At 34.6% G+C, this 18,207-nt stretch overlaps 1 protein-coding gene across 3 annotated transcripts in view; it reads left to right on the forward strand.

Annotated features, from left to right (window-relative positions):
• SBF2 (SET binding factor 2) overlaps positions 1-18,207 on the forward strand; it is a 434,906-nt gene that overhangs the window by 246,006 nt on the left and 170,693 nt on the right. For all 3 annotated transcript variants that reach the window (XM_081797377.1, XM_081797378.1, XM_081797375.1), the window contains exons 7-9: positions 10,771-10,903; positions 12,191-12,299; positions 14,839-14,952. In XM_081797377.1, the coding sequence (XP_081653503.1) occupies positions 10,771-10,903; positions 12,191-12,299; positions 14,839-14,952 (356 nt within the window). The remainder of the gene's footprint in view (positions 1-10,770; positions 10,904-12,190; positions 12,300-14,838; positions 14,953-18,207) is intronic.

Genomic DNA, 18,207 nt, shown 5'->3' on the forward strand with positions numbered 1-18,207 from the left:
AAGACTGACTGATAGTGACCAGTTGAGTGCTTATTGACTAGTGTACTACCCTTGCTGGAATTACGCATTAATAAAGCATGTGGTTGCTACATGATATAATTTGAGGACAGTTCAGAAGAATGCTGGTTCAAAACTATCTTCTCCCTTTTCCTTTCCTGGTGCTTAAATGCTATTATTAAATAGTTATCTCTATCTTTGTATTGAGTTATCTTTTAATGAATGCAAATGCTTTGAGGCAAGATAGCCATTAAGAGTTGTCCTTCATAATAAAAAAAAAAAGTGGGTGGCTTAGTCGGGGTTAAGTGTCTGCCTTTGGCTTAGGTCATGATCTCAGGGTCCTGGAATCTAGCTGGCTTCAGGCTCCCTGCTCAGCAGGGGGTCTGCTTCTCCCTCTCCTTCTTCCCTTCCCCACCGCTGGGGCTCTCCTCTCTCTCTCTCTCTCCTCTCAAATGAATAAATAAAGTCTTAAAAAAAAAAAGAAGAGTTGTCCTTTCTCACAAAATTCTCTTGTCCAAAATTTCATTTTGCTTTCAGCACTTAGGGATTAATATTCTTACCAAATATGGGTACTCCATTATTGAAGTATGCAACTTACAAATGATGGCAGGATAAATTACCTTCTTTTTCTGTGCTCTGTAGCAGTTTGTACGTGTCCCTATTCTGTTGTGTTTAATTATTTACTTACCAACCTGCCATCTTCAGTGAACTGTGAGCTCTTATGAGCCTGCCTCCCATTTCTTTATATCTATCCTTAGAGTTTAGCAATTTCTTACATATCTCAGCAGCTTGGTAAAGGCTTAACAGTGGAGGAAAAAAGGAAAGAGGAGAAGAAAGGAAGAAGTTTTAATTAAGAGTTATTTCTGTCAAGGTAATTCCCTCTTGTTTGATCCTTGCTTTAACTCTTCAATTACTCAATATATTATCCTTCCCCTTTGTTTGCTATTCTATTCCCAAGACCTCTTTTGCTTCCTGCTTAAATGTAGATGTTAAGGAGATTTTAAAACCTGATTGGTCAGAACTGGCACAGACTAGGAATCTGGGCCATTTGGGATTGGAGTAATCTGTTTTAATTACCCCAGACTCAGAATCAATTGTAGGGTTAAACAAGAAAAGAAATGCGTTGTACCTTTTTACACGGTTTTGGTTGAGTTGGGCCATTTATGGATTACTTGGGATAAACACAATTAAATTTGAATTATTTGTGGCCATATGTATTTGTTAATTGACTTCCTATTTATAGGTCCATAAAGTATGTTTAATTCATGTCACACTCAAGGGAATAAGCCTATGTTCATAACTGCTAAAATATACATGGTTGCCCAATTCAGTTACCTTTTAAACTATTTTTTACTTAGATTTCCATTTCTAATATATTTGGAAATGATACACTGAATTTGTAACGTATTAAACATTGCCTCTCAGTGATAGTTATAAAACTAAACTATATAAACCTATATAAAGCTTTAGTTAATTTGTGAAGGTAGAGATCTTGTTTTTCTTTATTTCTATATTCCCAGTGCCTGAAACATGGTAGTTACTTGACAGATACTGATCAAATAAATGAGAAATCTCCTTTTCCTTGACTTGTGTTAAGTCATGACCATTATTATATCATTTTCTCTGTTGTGGATTTATGTAAAAGAACTATAATAAATTGTTTAAGCTTTCCTAACATATATCCTGTCTTGAAACCATGGCCTTCAGTTCCTCAGTTTGCCCATTTGAACACTGAGACATAGTGTTGTATCTGTGCAGCATATCATTATTATTCAAGCAAAGGAGACAATTCTGGAGAAAAGTTTTTGGTGTTGTTTTTTCAAAACAGGAAGTAAATACATTTGTTAATGTGTGATGTTATGAATTCTAGAACTTTAACCCCTAAAGAAAAGTTAAGATCGGAAGTAATTTTTCAGAATGTTTTACTATTTGAATAATCAACAGGATGTGTGTGAACCATTGTAGTGAAATCAGTAGTAATTATCACTGGAATGTTTGTTTGTCTTCTCTACCGTTATTGTGCAGCTTTAGATGGACATTGACTACCAAAGACTAGGAAACAATTCAAGATTATGTAGAAAACTGATTATGACTTGTAGTTCAAAGAAATTGAATTTCTCAATAACTGCATAGCTATAAATACAGCAAGAAACATTGCTATTTAGGAATAAAGCATTAATTTCTTAAAATATTTGAGATTGTTAATTATCTGAAACTCAAGAAAGCATGTGATATTTAAGAATACAAAATTTAAGTAATCTTCAGTTAGACATGGGTAAATTATTTGTATGTATATACTATATTATTTTCTGGATAATGGAAAACTTCCCCTTTGAGCACTAGAATATTGTCCCTAACTCATTTCAAATATAAATCCTAACTTAAATCCTGTTTTAGTAAGTATAGTATAATATTTCCCCCTTGGTATCATAAACTAATTGTTTTGACTGATGTAAGTGGATAGAGTCCCTTAAAACTACATGCCTGCCTTCTTCACAATTTATCTAATACTAAATGATGCTGACTATGAATTTTATCTTCTGATGGATTATCAAATGGATTATTTTTTTGTAGGGGATTGCACAGGGTTCAGATAGGAGTGGAGAGGAAAAAGTTCTTCCCCGGAGTCTTCAGGAAAGAAAGCCTAGATTCCTTTTCATGGTATTCAAATTCTTCTTGAACGTGCCCCTGATAGAACTACTTACAGGTTTCTCAGTGCCTTTTCCTCCTTAGTCCTCTGTTTCTTTGCACATGGTTTTCTGTCAGCTTTGAAAGCCTTTCTGCTCTTGTCTCCCTCACTAACTTCTTATTCTTCAAAATCTAACTCAAGGGTCTGTTCCTTTGGTGGGCCCAGTGTAAATCACAGGGGCCTTTAAAAGATGAGAGAGGGAGACAGAAGAGTCAGTGTCAGAATGATGCATTCTGACATCACATAAATGAGAAACACTCAAATGGCTTTTGTCAGCTTTGAAGATGGAAGGAGGCCATGAGCCGAGGAATGTGGGCAGTTGCTAGAAGCTGGAAAACCCCAAAATAGGACTTCTGTCCTGCTGAGCTTTAAGATAATACATTTGTGGTTTTTTGAGCAAATACTTTAATCATAATTCTAAATTACTTATTTTTACATTTACATAGATGTTTCCATAAACCAAGAAAAACTGAGCTAATAAGTATTGTACATTTTTTAGTGGTTAACATGTTTTGAAGAGTTTTTATTAGAAAGTGATCAGGAGCTGGTTGAAATTCTTCCCATAAATATAAAGTATCTATTACTATTTTTATTCACAACAAATTCAGGTCTAAGCTTCCAGAAAAGCTATATTGCCTAATATCATAATAGGGATGACTAAGTACTTGACATTCTCCCTCTTAAGCACTGGCTTAACCTAAAGTGATTATTTTAAGAAACAACCTCCCCCTGCCCCATCCTCACCCCCTGTTATAATTACAACACAGATACTAATATTTTTACAAAGTATTCATTTGATCACGAAATGTAGACAGAGATAGGTAGATGCAATAGTATCAAAAAAAAAGAGCATATCAAAAACTTTTCACTTTTATTAAAGGTTTTGACAATGAGAACTTCATAAAATGTCATGAAATTCTATTTGCTATACAATAAACTGTCATGAAATTCTATTTGCTATACAATAAACATCTACTGCTAAGTAGGAAACATATGCCATATTATAACAACCATTTTAATGTGTAAAATAATTCTGAATTCCTTTTTTAAATTAATATGTAATTTATTATTTGTTTCAGAGGTTCAGGTCTGTAATTCTTACTGTAAAAATATTTGGCTAAAATATGAAACATCTTTGCAGTAAAACTTACAATGTAGCTTAAGTAAGATTTCAGAAGTGTCTCCTGGATAAAATGGGAATGTTTCCCTTCACCAGATAAACTCTGAATAGTTAAAGTTAAGGTGCCATAAACTAGACAAAGCTAGGAAGGAATATCTTGTTACTAGAAAAGGACAGCATGTAATATGGACTTCCTCCATGTCAAAGTGACAACCACTTAATGACAATGACTTATTATACATTTTAAAAAATAGAATATAAAAGATAATATATTTGTGTTGTTTTAAGCCATCAAATTTGTGGTAATTTGTTATAGCAACCATTGGAAACTAATACAACCACAGAGGTTTTTTTACATAAATGTTTGTTTTTAAATACTTTGACTCAGAAGAAGTAGCTGAATTGGTGCAGAAAATCCTCAAGTATACATCATTCACATCCCCCCAACAATAATATTTTATATAATTATAGTACATTATAACAACCATAAAATTGATTCAACCTGGTTGAACCAGGGCACAATACTATTAATTCAGGGAAGAAGTACCACTTCTCTGAGTGGACCTTTTTTTTTTTTTTTTTTAAGATTTTTTTTATTTATTTATTTGAGACAGAGAGAATGAGAGAGAGAGAGCACATGAGATGGGGGAGGGTCAGAGGCAGAAGCAGGCTCCCTGCCGAGCAGGGAGCCCGATGCGGGACTCGATCCAGGGACTCCAGAATCATGACCTGAGCCGAAGGCAGTCGCTTAACCAACTGAGCCACCCAGGCGCCCTGAGTGGACCTTTTTATATAGATTTAACTTCTGGAAGTATGTGTAGGTCTTACATACTCAGAAAATATACTAGATGAGTCATGATGGGAAGAAACAAAAAAATACTAAAACTGAAGCATACAGAAGCAAACTCAATCTTTTATTTATTTTTTTTAAAGATTTTATTTATTTAACAGAGAGAGACACAGTGAGAGAGGGAACACAAGCAGGGAGAGTGGGAGAGGGAGAAGCAGGCTTCCCGCTGAGCAGGGAGCCCAATGCGGGGCTCGATCCCAAGACCCTGGGATCATGACCTGAGCCCAAGGCAGACGCTTAACGACTGAGCCACCCAGGCGCCCCTCCACTGTCTTTTAGATGAAAAACCTAACCACACTGAAGAGGAAAAACTACTCAAAATAACTTATGTACACAGTATTTGACTAACCTCAGTTTTGAATAGGTTTGAGGAGAGAATTTCAAACAAATTGTGAGCTCCTTTTTAGTTGGTGTGGTGTTAAGTTAGAATGGCCAAAGAAATTTTATAACTATTTTGTATGTAGCATAAGATTTAGCAGATGGATGAATATGTGTATATTACTAGTATCCAGGGTTCTCACTGGAAGAAGGGACGCACACATATGTATTAGAATCACTGGGGAGAGACCCTATAGGAATAAAAAGTAATGGTGTAAAGATGCACCTGGGTGGCTCAGTCAGTTAAGTAGCTGATTCTTGATTTCAGCTCAGGTCATGATCTCAGGGTTGTGAGATCAAGCCCTGTTTCAGGCTCTGTGCTGAGCATGGAGCCTGCTTAAAATTCTCTCTCTCTCAATCTCTCTCCATCTGCTCCTCACCTCAACCACCTCCCCACCCCACTTGCACGCACTCTTTCTCTCTCTAAACCAAAACAAAACAAAAAATTGGGAAAGTAATGGTGTGAACCCAGGATTTCTCATATATATGTGTATGTATACTTCTATATGTGTCTGTTAATATGCATGTATATGTGTTCATATATTTGGATATATGTGTGTGTGTGTCGGTGTGTGTGTAGATGCATATATTTCTTATGTCTATCTACAGAAGTGACCCAGGAACAAAGACTCCCAGTAAAAATGATCTAACATTACCCTAATACTCAGAATCTTGGTCCTTTTTTTTTAAGTTTTTATTTAAATTCCAGTCAGTGAACATACAGTGTAATACTAATTTCAGGTGTACAATATAGTGACTCAGCACTTCCATAGGACACCTGGTGCTCATCACAGCAATGCACTCCTTAATCCCTACCACTAATTTCACCCATCTACCCCTTGGTAACCATTAGTTTGTTCTCTGTAGTTAAGAGTGTTTTTTTGGTTTGCCTCCCTCTCTCTCTTTTTTTCCCCCTTTGTTCATTTGTTTTGTTCTTAAATTCCACATATAGTGAAATCATATAGTATTTGTCTTTCTCTGACTGACTTGTTTTGCTTAACATAATACTCTCTAGCTTTATCTATGTCATTACAAGTGGCAAGATTTCATTCTTTTTGATGGCTGAGTAATATTCCATTTTGTGTGTGTGTGTATGTGTGTGTATGTGTGTGTGTGTGTGTGTGTGTGTGTGTATACACTACCTCTTCTTTATCCGTTCATCAGTCTATGGACAGTTGGGCTCTTTCCATAATTTGGCTATTGTTGATAATGCTGCTATAAACATCAGAGTGCATGTATCCCTTCAAATCAGTAATTTTGTATCCTTTGTGTAAATACCTAGTAGTACAATTGCTGGATCATAGGGTAGTTCTATTTTTAACTTTTTGAGGAAACTCCATACTCTTTTCCAGAGTGACTGCACCAGTCTGCATTTCCACCAACGTTGCAAGATGTTTCCCCTTTCTCTGTATCCTCACCAACACCTGTTATTTCCTGTGTTAATTTTAGCAATTCTGACTGGTGTGAGATGATATCTCATTGTAGGTTTGATTTGTATTTCCCTGATGATGACTGATGTTGAGCATCTTTTCATGTGTCTGTTAGCCATCTGGATGTCTTTTTTTGAAAAATATCTGTTCATGTCTTCTGCCCATTTCAGACTGGGTTATCCATTTTCTGGGTGTTGAATTTGATAAGTTCTTTGTAGATTTTGGATACTAACCCTTTATCAGATATGTCATTTGCAAATATCTTCTCCTATACTGTAGGTTGCCTTTTAGTTTTGTTGATTGTTTCCTCACCTGTGCAGAAACTTTTTATCTTGATGAAGTTCATTTTTGCTTTTTAATATAGCTTGAAGTCCAGAATTGTGATGTCTCCAGCTTTGCTTTTCTTCTTCAAGCTTGATTTGGCTATTTAGGGTCCTCTGTGGCTCCATACACATTTTAGGATTGTTTATTCTAGCTCTGCGAAAAATGTTGATATTTTGATAGGGGTTGCATTAAATGTGTAGATTGCTTTCGGTAGCATAGGCATTTTTAACAGCATTTGTTCTTCCAGTGGAAATGTCTTTCCATTTCTTTGTGTCCTCTTCAATTTATTTCATTAGTGTTCTGTAGTTTTCAGAGTACAGATCTTTTACCTCTTTGGTTAAGTTTATTCCTAGGTATTTTATTGTCTTTGGTGTAACTGTAAATGGGATTGATTCCTTAATTTCTCTTTCTGCTGCTTCATTATTGGTGTATAGAAATGCAACAGATTTCTGTACATTGATTTTATATTCTGTGACTTTGCTGAATTCGTGTATCAGTTCTAGCAATTTTTTTGGTGGAGTCTTTCACGTTTTCTACTTAGAGTATCATGTGATCTGCAAATAGTGAAAGTTTGACTTTTTCCCTGCCAATTTGAATGCGTTTTATTTCTTTTTGTTGTCAATTAATGTGGCTAGGACTTCCAGTACTATGTTAAATAACATGGTGAGAGTGGACATCCCTGTCTTGTTCCTGACTGTAGAGGAAGAGCTCTCAGTTTTTCACCATTGAGGATGATATTAGCTGTGGGTCTTTGGTATATGTCCTTTATGATGTTGAGGTATGTCCCCTCTGTTCCTACTTTGTTGAGGGTTTTTATCAAAAATGGATGCTGTATTTTGTCAAATGCTTTTTCTGTATTTATTGAATCATATGGTTCTTATCCTTTCTTTTATTAATGTGGTGTATCACATTGATTGATCTGTAAATATTAAACCACCCTCACAGCCCAGGAATAATTCCCACTTGATTGTGGTGAAGAATTGTTTTAATGTACTGTTGGATTCGATTTGCTAGTATCTTGTTGAAAATTTTTGTGGCCATGTTCATCAGGCATATTGACCTGTAATTCTCCTTTATACTGGGGCCTTCAGCTCAGGTCATGATCTCAGGGTCGTGGGATTGAGCCCAGCCTCGGGCTCTGCACAAGTCTGCTTGTCCCTCTCCCTCCCCCTCTCCCTCTCTGTCCCTCCCCCTGCTCTTTCATGTGCTTGCTTGTGCATGCTCTCTCTCTCACAAATAATTAAATAAGTAAAATCTAAAAAAAAAATTCATCAACATGTTAAAAGGTTCATATACCATAGTTAAGTGAGATTTATTCCTGGGATGCAGTGATGGTTCAACATAAGCAAATCAATAAGTTGTTCTCTTTAACATGGTTAATTTATGGTAGGTGAATTTTACCTCAGTAAAAAAATAAAAAATAAAAAAATAAAGTTGTAATAATGTTTCATATTGAATGAGACTAAAGAAACGCAACAACTAAATGGAGAATCTGATCCTAGAACAAATCTTGACTGTAGGAAAAAATTTCTAAAGAACAATATTGTGGCCAAAGCAATCTTGAGAAAGAACAAAGATGGAGGTATCATGCTTTCTGATTTCAAACTATACTACAAAGTAATCAAAATAGTATGGTACTGGCACAGAAACATATAGATCAATGGAATAAACTAGAGTCCAGAAATAAACCCATCCTTATTTGGTGAATTAATCTATAAAAATGGAGACAAGAATATACAATGGGAGAAGACAGTCTTTTCAATAAATAATGTTGGGAAAAGTGGACAACTTCATGCAAAGGAATGAAACTGGACCACTTTCTTATACAACACAGAAAAATAAACTCAGGTGGATTAAAGACTTAAACGTAAAACTGGAAACCATAGAACTCCTAGAAGAAAAATTAGGCAGGAAGCTCTTTCACTTGGTCTTAGCTGTATTGTTTTGGATTCATTTCCTTAGCCAAGGGCAACATATTTTAGATGATTATCCTTTTACATTTATATACTTTCTATGCAATTTCACTCAGTCTGAGACTTGTCCTCATTTTTTATGTTATTTTTTGACAGGAATTTTCAATTTAAAATAATTGAATTTATTAATCTTTTAATTTATGATCTGTGTATTTTACACTTTCCCTATCTGAATTTTTAAAGATATTCTCTGACATCTTTTAATGAAAGTTTTAATATTTGTTTATAGTGACTCATGTCAGCATTCAGACAGCTTGTCAGTTCACTGGAACATTTTTGAGTGCCTACTATATAGTCAGTGCTTGGCAGGGGAGGATACAGCAATGTATAAGGCCCAGTGTTATCTTTGAGGGATTCACATTTTAATGAAGGGGACATCAGGTACAGTGAAGGTGAACAAAAGAAGCAGAGTTATCAAACTGAAAGAAGTGTTCTAAGAACTCAGTTAGTTTACTATTGATCATACAAGTGTGGGAGGTAGCAGCTGGGTTGGAAATACGGATGTAAAACCATAAAGATATTTTGGCATGGCGCTCAGTCTTAATCTAGTAGTCAGGTGTCTTCAAACATTTTTAGCATCAGAACCCTGACTTAAAAGCAAATTAATGTTAGCAACTTCAATAATTACAATAATAATCATAATACCAGCTAATGTATCTTGATTATTTAACATGGTACCATACTGAGAATTCCATGCATTATCTCATTTCTTCTTTATAGGAACCCTCTAAGATAGGTTTTAAAATTATTCTCATTTTACCAACTGAGGCTCACAGCGATTAATATATAAACAGGTTGAAGCAAAGCTTCTCTTAATAAATTGCTTCTTTGGAACAGAATACATTTGAAAATAACTACCCAAAAGAATGGGAAGATACTGAAGTGTTTGAAGCATGAAAGTGGCATAATCAGATTTGTATTTTATGTCCATCATGCTAGACTGTGGAGAATAGATCTGAACTGAATAAGGACTGGATTAGAGAAACCAGTTATAAAACTCTTACATTATCCAAATGAGGTAAAATTAAAAACCTGAATTGTAAGTTCAGGTGTATCATGTGAGATAAGTTAGGAATCATAAAAGAGGATAGCAGTTAATAATGGACCAAGAAGAAATTTGCATGCCTCACGTGAAGGGACAAGCCATGGTAAAGGGAGTTATAGGAAGTATTTTACCTTAGAAGACTTTGATTTGGTGGGTCCATGTCATTAAGGTTCAACTAATATTTAAAAAAAAAAAAAAAAAGGCCCAGTAGTAAAAAGGAGAAGATAAGAAACAATATATTTATTTAACTTCAATTTATTAAGTATGAATGCTGTATTTTCTAGCATTTCTACTAGAAAAATAGAAACAGGACTTATAAATTCTGTACTAGCAGAGGGGATAAAAGAAGGTTTGGGATAATTATTAATCATTTAGAAAGGGGGAAAAAAGGTAGAACAAATAAAAAGTATTGAGTAAGATATTATATGTATGTATATATAGAAATAATCACCATAAGTCAATTAAATGATCTACTTAAAAGACAAAGGTTGTCAGACTAGATTTGTTAAAATGTCAACTGTATTTCCAAGAAGTAGAGAAAGGTTGAAATGAAAAGATGGAAAAAGACATACCAGGAAAATTTCAACAACAAAGTTGGCATGGTTATATTAACATCAGACAAATGGACTTTAAGGGGGGAAAAAAGTTATTTGAACAGTGCCAGCATCTAAAACAGGAATTTAAGTACAGTCCATGGAGATGAAGTTGAAAAGAAGGTAATAATGTATTTCCAAACAACTAATATGTTCAATGAGTGTTACATTGATTTGAAGAATAAAGACAAAATAAAGGTTTGGGAAAACAAATACTCATAGGTTACATGGAATTTATAGTTTAACCAAATAGTTTTCTTTAGAGATTTCAAAAATACTGGCTTTTTCATTCCATGTCATTCTTTGTCTGTTTGTTGGCAACACATATAAAATGAAATGCATTTGGTAAGCATTTGCTCTTGTGTTTTCAGGAATTCAAAATGTCCTCAGCCTCTTTTGTGCAGTTCTCACAGAAAATAAGGTTCTCTTCCATTCTGCAAGTTTCCAGAGACTTAGTGATGCTTGCAGAGCCCTGGAATCTTTAATGTTTCCTCTTAAATATAGGTGAGGTTTTTAACTTGGTACTTTAATTTGTTCCCAATTCTGCATTACTTATTGATGATTAGTTGAAATGTCATAGCACAATAGTTTTGAACCACAAGGGCATATTTTACAAAGTTATGCTGTACACATGATTCTGATGGAAATCTAACCTAGAATTTGGAAATTTTCCAAGTTGTTCATTACTGAGTGTTGATTAATTTAGTGCAAAAATAATTTGAATCATATTATCAGCAACATTTAATTCTCTTTGAATATAGTTAGTGATGAAAGTCTTAAGTTAGTTTTGTCTGATTATTTGATATTAAGGAGTTATTAATTTTTAGGGGTTATAATGGTATTATGGTTATATTAAAGAAGATCCCTTACTTTTTTTTAGATACCTACTAAAGTATTTATGTATAAATGATAAGATGTCTGGGATATGCTTCAAATAATACAGTAGGGAAGAGAACAGTTTTAAAATGGGTAGAAACATATATGAGACCTTGCATTGGTAATTGTCAAATCTGCATTGGCTACATGAGGCTTCATTTTCCTTTTTTCCTCCCTATTTTTTGGGGGTGTGGGGGAATGTTAAAATTTTCCATAGTAAAAAGTAAAAAACAAAACATCTAAACAATGATGCCCTGATAGTGTTCTGAATAAAATATTTTCTAATATACTGTTTTATCAATTTGATAATCATAACATTTTTGTAAAATTAAGTTCATACAAACTAGAAAAAAAATTTGGACTAGAAAAAAAATTTGGACTGTTTTATTTAAAAACTTTTTTCTTTTTTTTATCTATGTGCCTTTCTTAACCCCTAGATAAGAGCATTCTAGGCCTTAATTTTTGTACTTTGCCATTCTGAGTGAATTCAAACAACAAGTATAGAAAATGGAATTTGAATGATTGTTTTATTTAGACAAATCATCATTAGTATTAAGGGAGAGGGCCCATCAGGTAGTCATTGTTACCTCCTGATATCAGATTTTTATGTAATGAAAAATGCTTTCAAGCAAGATTGACAAACCTAAAGAGACTGCTTGCCTCCGAGGAATATGGGATAAGGAAGCTTCCCTGGGTTCCATTTACTTTATATCTTGTTATATCTGATCATCTCTTTCAAAACATGAAGATTTTTTTATCTTTCTTTTAAAAAATTTAATATTAACAGCCATGAGAATATTATTGATAATTTCTAAATGTAGGTATTCTGAAATTCATACCACATAAAGGTGAAAGAAAATATGTTCATATTATGGGAAAACAAATATAGCTCACATATGCTTTTATTATTTCCAGTTATCCTTATATTCCCATTCTCCCGGCTCAGCTTCTGGAAGTTCTGAGTTCCCCAACGCCTTTCATTATTGGAGTACATTCTATCTTTAAAACTGATATCCATGAACTTGTAAGTATTTATCTTTAAATTGCCAGTTATTGAGGCCAAAACCTTATCATATTTCTTTGAGTCCTATAACATTTCAACTAATTACTACTTTCAGATCTGTTGCATTCCCAATAGGAAAGATTGGCTGGAAGAAAAGCATCATTGAAAAATATAAATATACTAGTTTCTTCTTATAGCAAGTATGGAAGATCTTCAGAATGAATTTATTAATAGTTTTAAATGCCCGTCTTTTGGCATATTAATTTTATCTTTCTGTATTCTCCATCCTATATATGAGAAAGGAAGATGAAATAATCCATTAATTAGTATTCTATTTATACTTTTGTTATGAGTGCTGTAATATATTCATATTTTGAAATGAGGCTGTGTTAATCCTGAATGGCTGGTAGCTAAAAAGCAAGAAGCATTTGCAAAAGAGTGAAGGGTTTTAGTAGAATATGAACCCTTCAGTATGAATGCCACCAAATTATTCTTTTCTTAATGCCATATGAATAGAAATACCAAAGAAGAAAAGGAATGTTCTATATTTAAGCCAGTTCTGGAATAATGTGTTTACTTCTCTGTACTGAACTTATTTAAGAGGTACTGTCACAAAAAAATGAGTTTCAGAGAAGGACATGCAGGATTGTCAAAACTTTAGAAACTATATCCTGTGAGGCCCTTAAGGAAATTTTCTCGGATAATAACCTGATACTGTTTGATAGCTAAAGATAAATACTGAAGTGACTGTTGTAGGAAGGTTCATTTTTTGTAGCTCTGAAAAGCTGAAATAGAATCAGTGGCTATAGTGGATATAGAGACAAATTTCTCCTCAGTTGAAGAGCTTTCAACTATTAGAGCTGCCCAATGGTGAAAAATGGGTTGCCTTAGATAAGGAATGTACCCTCAAGAACTGTAAGTGGAGTACAAGGAACAAATTCCATGACACTTTTCAGGGAGTTTAAGAAAAATTCTTTACTGAAAGGTTGGGCTATATGACTTCTTCAATCCACAGATTCTTCAGATTTTGTAATTCTACTCTTGTTTTAGTTTTAAATGTCAACAGAGGTAACTCTGTTGTTACTTATATATAATTATAATTGTAATCAAATCATAGGTGTCATTAAAACTGACAAAAGACAATTCAACATTGTAAATTAGAAGCAAGACCCTCATTCATATATTAATTATTTTCCTACCTTTATATGTTGATATCTAGTTCCTATTTAACTTTGATATCACCACATAAAATATACATAAATCAATAAACATGCTTAGTAAAACCTAGTTAGTACTAATTAGAAGCATACCCATCTGGTTGACAGGTAATTTTTTACCACTAAGTATAAAGTTTCTGGAGGGTAGGACAAGCCAAATGTTTCCAAAAATAAGTTTCTTAATTTTTTTTTTTTTTTAAAGATTTTATTTATTTATTTGACAGAGAGAGACACAGCAAGAGAGGGAACACAAGCAGGGGGAGTGGAAGAGGGAGAAGCAGGCTCCCCGCAGAGCAGGGAGCCCGATGTGGGACTCGATCCCAGGACCCTGGGATCATGACCTGAGCCGAAGGCAGTCGCTTAACCTACTGAGCCACCCAGGCGCCCAAGTTTCTTAATTTTTAATGAATAAATTAGAATGAATTTTAAACCTAGTATCAACATTATAACTTCAGCAGTCCTGGCTGGTTTCTCTATTACATTTTTATGTAAGTTATTATTATTATTTTTTAAAGATTTTATTTATTTATTTGAGAGAGAATGAGATAGAGAGAGCACAGGAGAGGGGGGAGGGTCAGAGGGAGAAGCAGACTCCCTGCTGAGCAGGGAGCCCGATGCGGGACTCGATCCTGGGACTCCAGGATCATGACCTGAGCCGAAGGCAGTCGCTTAACCAACTGAGCCGCCCAGGCGCCCCTATGTAAGTTATTTTTAAGTAGGCTGTTGTAAAATGTTAAAAATCAATTTCTTTCTTAAGCACCCAAACAGTACCATTTTAATATATACCAGTTGCTTTGTTTGTTAACTCTTGTAATGAGTACTATATTATTTAGGATATGGCTAAACTACTATACCAAAGCATCCAAACTACAGTGGTTCAAACAAAATGAATTTTATTTAACACTCATGCAGCAGTCCATAGTGGTGTTCCATTATATCAGAATGGCTTACTCCATGAACTCATTCATGGTCCAAGCTTCTTTCCTTCTTGTTTCTCCACCAGAACTGCCTCAAGCATTGGCATCATCTGAATGTTCAAGGTTGGGTTGTTGTTAGTTCATAGTTTCAGCCTTAGGAAGAAGAGAACATAGGAAAGCCTTACATCCTCTCTATTTTGAATACCTGAAAGTGTACACATCACTTCTCACATTCCATTGGCAGAAACTTAGTCACATGCCACAGCTAATTTCAAAGAAAGCTAGGAAATACATGGTAGTTGCTATGGACAGCCAAGAGTCTTTTCCACACCTGCTTTCTCTCATTTTGAATTAATGAAGATCAGATTACTTTGCTTAGCAATAAATGCATTTTATTAATTATTGATTAATTTTTCTCTCCTTTAGCTAGATGTAATCATAGCAGATTTGGATGGAGGCACTATTAAAATTCCTGAATGTATTCACCTCTCTTCCCTCCCGGAACCACTTCTACATCAGACTCAAGCAGCTCTTTCTTTGGTATGACATTTTTAATAGTAATTTTCTTTTGATTTAACTATAAACTCAGGTAATTGGAATTAGATATCATTGGCAGTATAATTACTTTAAAAAGAGTTGTATGTTCTTAAAACATGAATATATTCTCACAGAATATTTAGAATAGGATTCTTTACTACATATTATCTGAAGAATATACTTTAAATTCTGACTGTTTATTTTTTCTACATTCACTCTTTCACTCAGCATATTTATTTAGTAGTTAATATATACCGAATACTGTGTTAAGTATTGGAAACATACCAACATACCTGTGAAAATAAGACCGGACTCTGCCTCAAAATCCCTGGTTTCCCTAACATCCCTTGCTGGAAGATAGTACCTGCTCCTTTTCCTTCAGCCTCCTTGTTGGCATCTCATTCCTTTTTGGTAGATGCTACTTGCAAATAGTGTGATACTATCTTGCCAATGTTTTTAAGTTACTACAGAAAACTGTAACTTATTGAGAGATTAAATATCTAACATTTTTTGGAGTAAAGTTTTAATGACTCTTGTAGTTTGGGTGTTTCTCACTGACACATTTAATGTTTTTATAGTTATTTTATCTTAGTTGGTTTTTTCTTTTTTATAATTTTTTTTAAAGTAGGCTCAATGCCCAGTATGGGGCTTGAACTCATAATCTTGAGCTCAAGAGTCACATGCTCTACCAACTGAGCCAGCCAGACACTCCTTACCTTAGTTGATTTTTAAAATTAGAGCATTGTATTTTACTGACAAAATTTTAGGTGCCAATTTATTCATCATCAGAAAATTGAAACTTAGAAATTATGCATTCCTTTTCAAGCTGTACTAGAACTAAAGCCTTCATATTCTTTTTTTTTTTTTTAGGGGATGGGAGGGGCAAAGGGAAGGGGAGAGAGAGAATCTTTTTTTTTTTTTTTTTTAAAGATTTTATTTATTTATTTGACAGAGAGATAGACAGAAGAGCACAAGCAGAGGGAGTGGCAGAGGGAGAAGCAGGCTCTGCACTGAGCAGGGAACCCGATGCGGGACTCGATCCCAGGACCCTGAGATCATGACCTGAGCCGAAGGCAGACGCTTAACCATCTGAGCCACCCAGGCGCCCGAGAGAGAGAATCTTAAGCAGCCTCCAACGTGGAGCCTGACATGGGGATGAGTCTCACAACCTTGAGATCATGACATAAACCAAAATCAAGAGTTGGACGCCTAACTGACTGAGCCACCCAGACACCCCAGCCTTCATATTCTTGAACAATATCCCAGTCTGAGCTGTTTAAAAGAATTTTCCCTTTATGGGGTGCCTGGCTGGCTCAGTTGGAAGAGCACTGATCTTGATCTTGATCTCAGGGCTATATGTTCAAGCCTCACATTGGGTGTAGAGATTAATAAATAAACCTAAAAAAATTAATTAAAAAATATTTCCCCCTTAAATAGTAACTTAAATAGGAACTCAGAAGTCTAGGATTACCAGGAAGGATTTTATTCTTAGAATATTTTCAAATTTGTATTAGTCCTTATATTGTTAATAGTGGTATCTATGGGATGTGAATATTTAGAGAAGACTGACTTTACCTAACATAATCTAGAATACAAGATGTGATAGAGTGGAAAGAATACTAGTGCAGGACTCAGGAGACCTAAATTCCAGTCTGCATCTTGCCACTTGATATTATTGAGCAACTCACATTCTATCTCTAGGCCTCTGTTTCCTGGACATTATCTATAGGATGAATGTTGAATGCATAGGATGACTAAAGGACTGTTTACCAAAGTGAAGTATGGAGATGATTTTGGGTCACATGTGAAACCTTTTTATTTTAATAATTATGTATTTATCATAATAAAAATAACATAAAAACCTAGGATTTCATAGATGATATCATCTACCAGATTTAAATAGGTGAGTTGATTTAAAGATAATTTAAAGGAAAATATTAACTAAATAACTACATTGGTAGTATATGGATATAGCAGAAGCTGAGAAGGTAGTATTTGAGTGATTGAAAAAATGTTTAATGTTTCTAGAAATCATAAGTTTCTAAATCTTATATATGATTACTTAATAATGATATCTATAGTTATTCAGGGATTAAGTATGAGAATGAACAAATATTAAGATTTTAGTTCTTAAGTCAATGTCTCCTGGTAGAGATTCTGCTGCACACTGGTATATCTTAACCTGCAACACCTGTGCCACCAAATTTGATCAATGAATTTGGTAAAACTGAGTATACCTGTTTTTGTAGTTGTCAAGCACAATGGCCAATTGTGGGGTATAGTATAGTGCTGTAAATAAGACATGAGAACAGGGGCGCCTGGGTGGCTCAGTTGTTAAGCGTCTGCCTTCGGCTCAGGTCATGATCCCAGGGTGCTGGGATCGAGCTCCACATCGGGCTCCCTGCTCGGTGGGAAGCCTGCTTCTCCCTCTCCCACTCCCCCTGCCTGTGTTCCCTCTCTCGCTGTGTGTCTCTCTGTCAAATAAATAAATAAAATCTTTAAAAAAAAAAAAAAAAAGACATGAGAACATAGTGTATTATCAAACTAGAACCAAAAAGAAATCATATTTGATGAACTGGGTGGGAGCTTTGATACACAATTATAGCAGCTTCATTTGGTTAGTAAATAATTGTGATCAAATGGCAACACAGTACTTGAACTGTGTAATAACCATGGACAATTTCTTAGACATGAATTATACTGCATTATTATCTTGTAATAATGATTGGGTGATTGGGTTATAAATATTGTCAATATTTTAGTGTCAATTTTAAGTATTGTTATGAAGCCATGTAAGTAAGGGTTAATATATAATAAAGGCCCCTTTAAAATTTTGTGCGATGCATTTCTTAGAGTGGAACTTTGTGGCCATTCAGGAGCCTTATAGGACTGGAAACCTTTGATAAGTTATTTAAGCATTCTTGAGCATTTCTTCATCCAGGGGTTAGCCAAAGTATTTTTGTCTATTATAAGTATACTACCCAAACCTGAGTATTTGAAAATAATTCTGCCAAGAGAAAAATTTGCTACTTACTGATGAAATTTCATCTTTTTCTCTGTGTTAAGTCTTGCATAGATCTTCTTTACCTACCTGCTCCCCAGCCTGCTCTTCTTCAAAACCTAACTCAGTTCTTACCTTTTTTTTTTAGCTTTCCCTAGGTTGAATTAATTATACTTGATGCTTCATTTATTATTCTTTATATATTTATATTACTTGCACATTGTTTTGTAGTTTTATCCCTCTAGACTGTGAGGCTC

Source organism: Leptonychotes weddellii, chromosome 11 (assembly GCF_054177405.1).
Source record: "Leptonychotes weddellii isolate Sample4059 chromosome 11, ASM5417740v2, whole genome shotgun sequence".
NCBI classification, from domain to species: domain Eukaryota; kingdom Metazoa; phylum Chordata; class Mammalia; order Carnivora; family Phocidae; genus Leptonychotes; species Leptonychotes weddellii.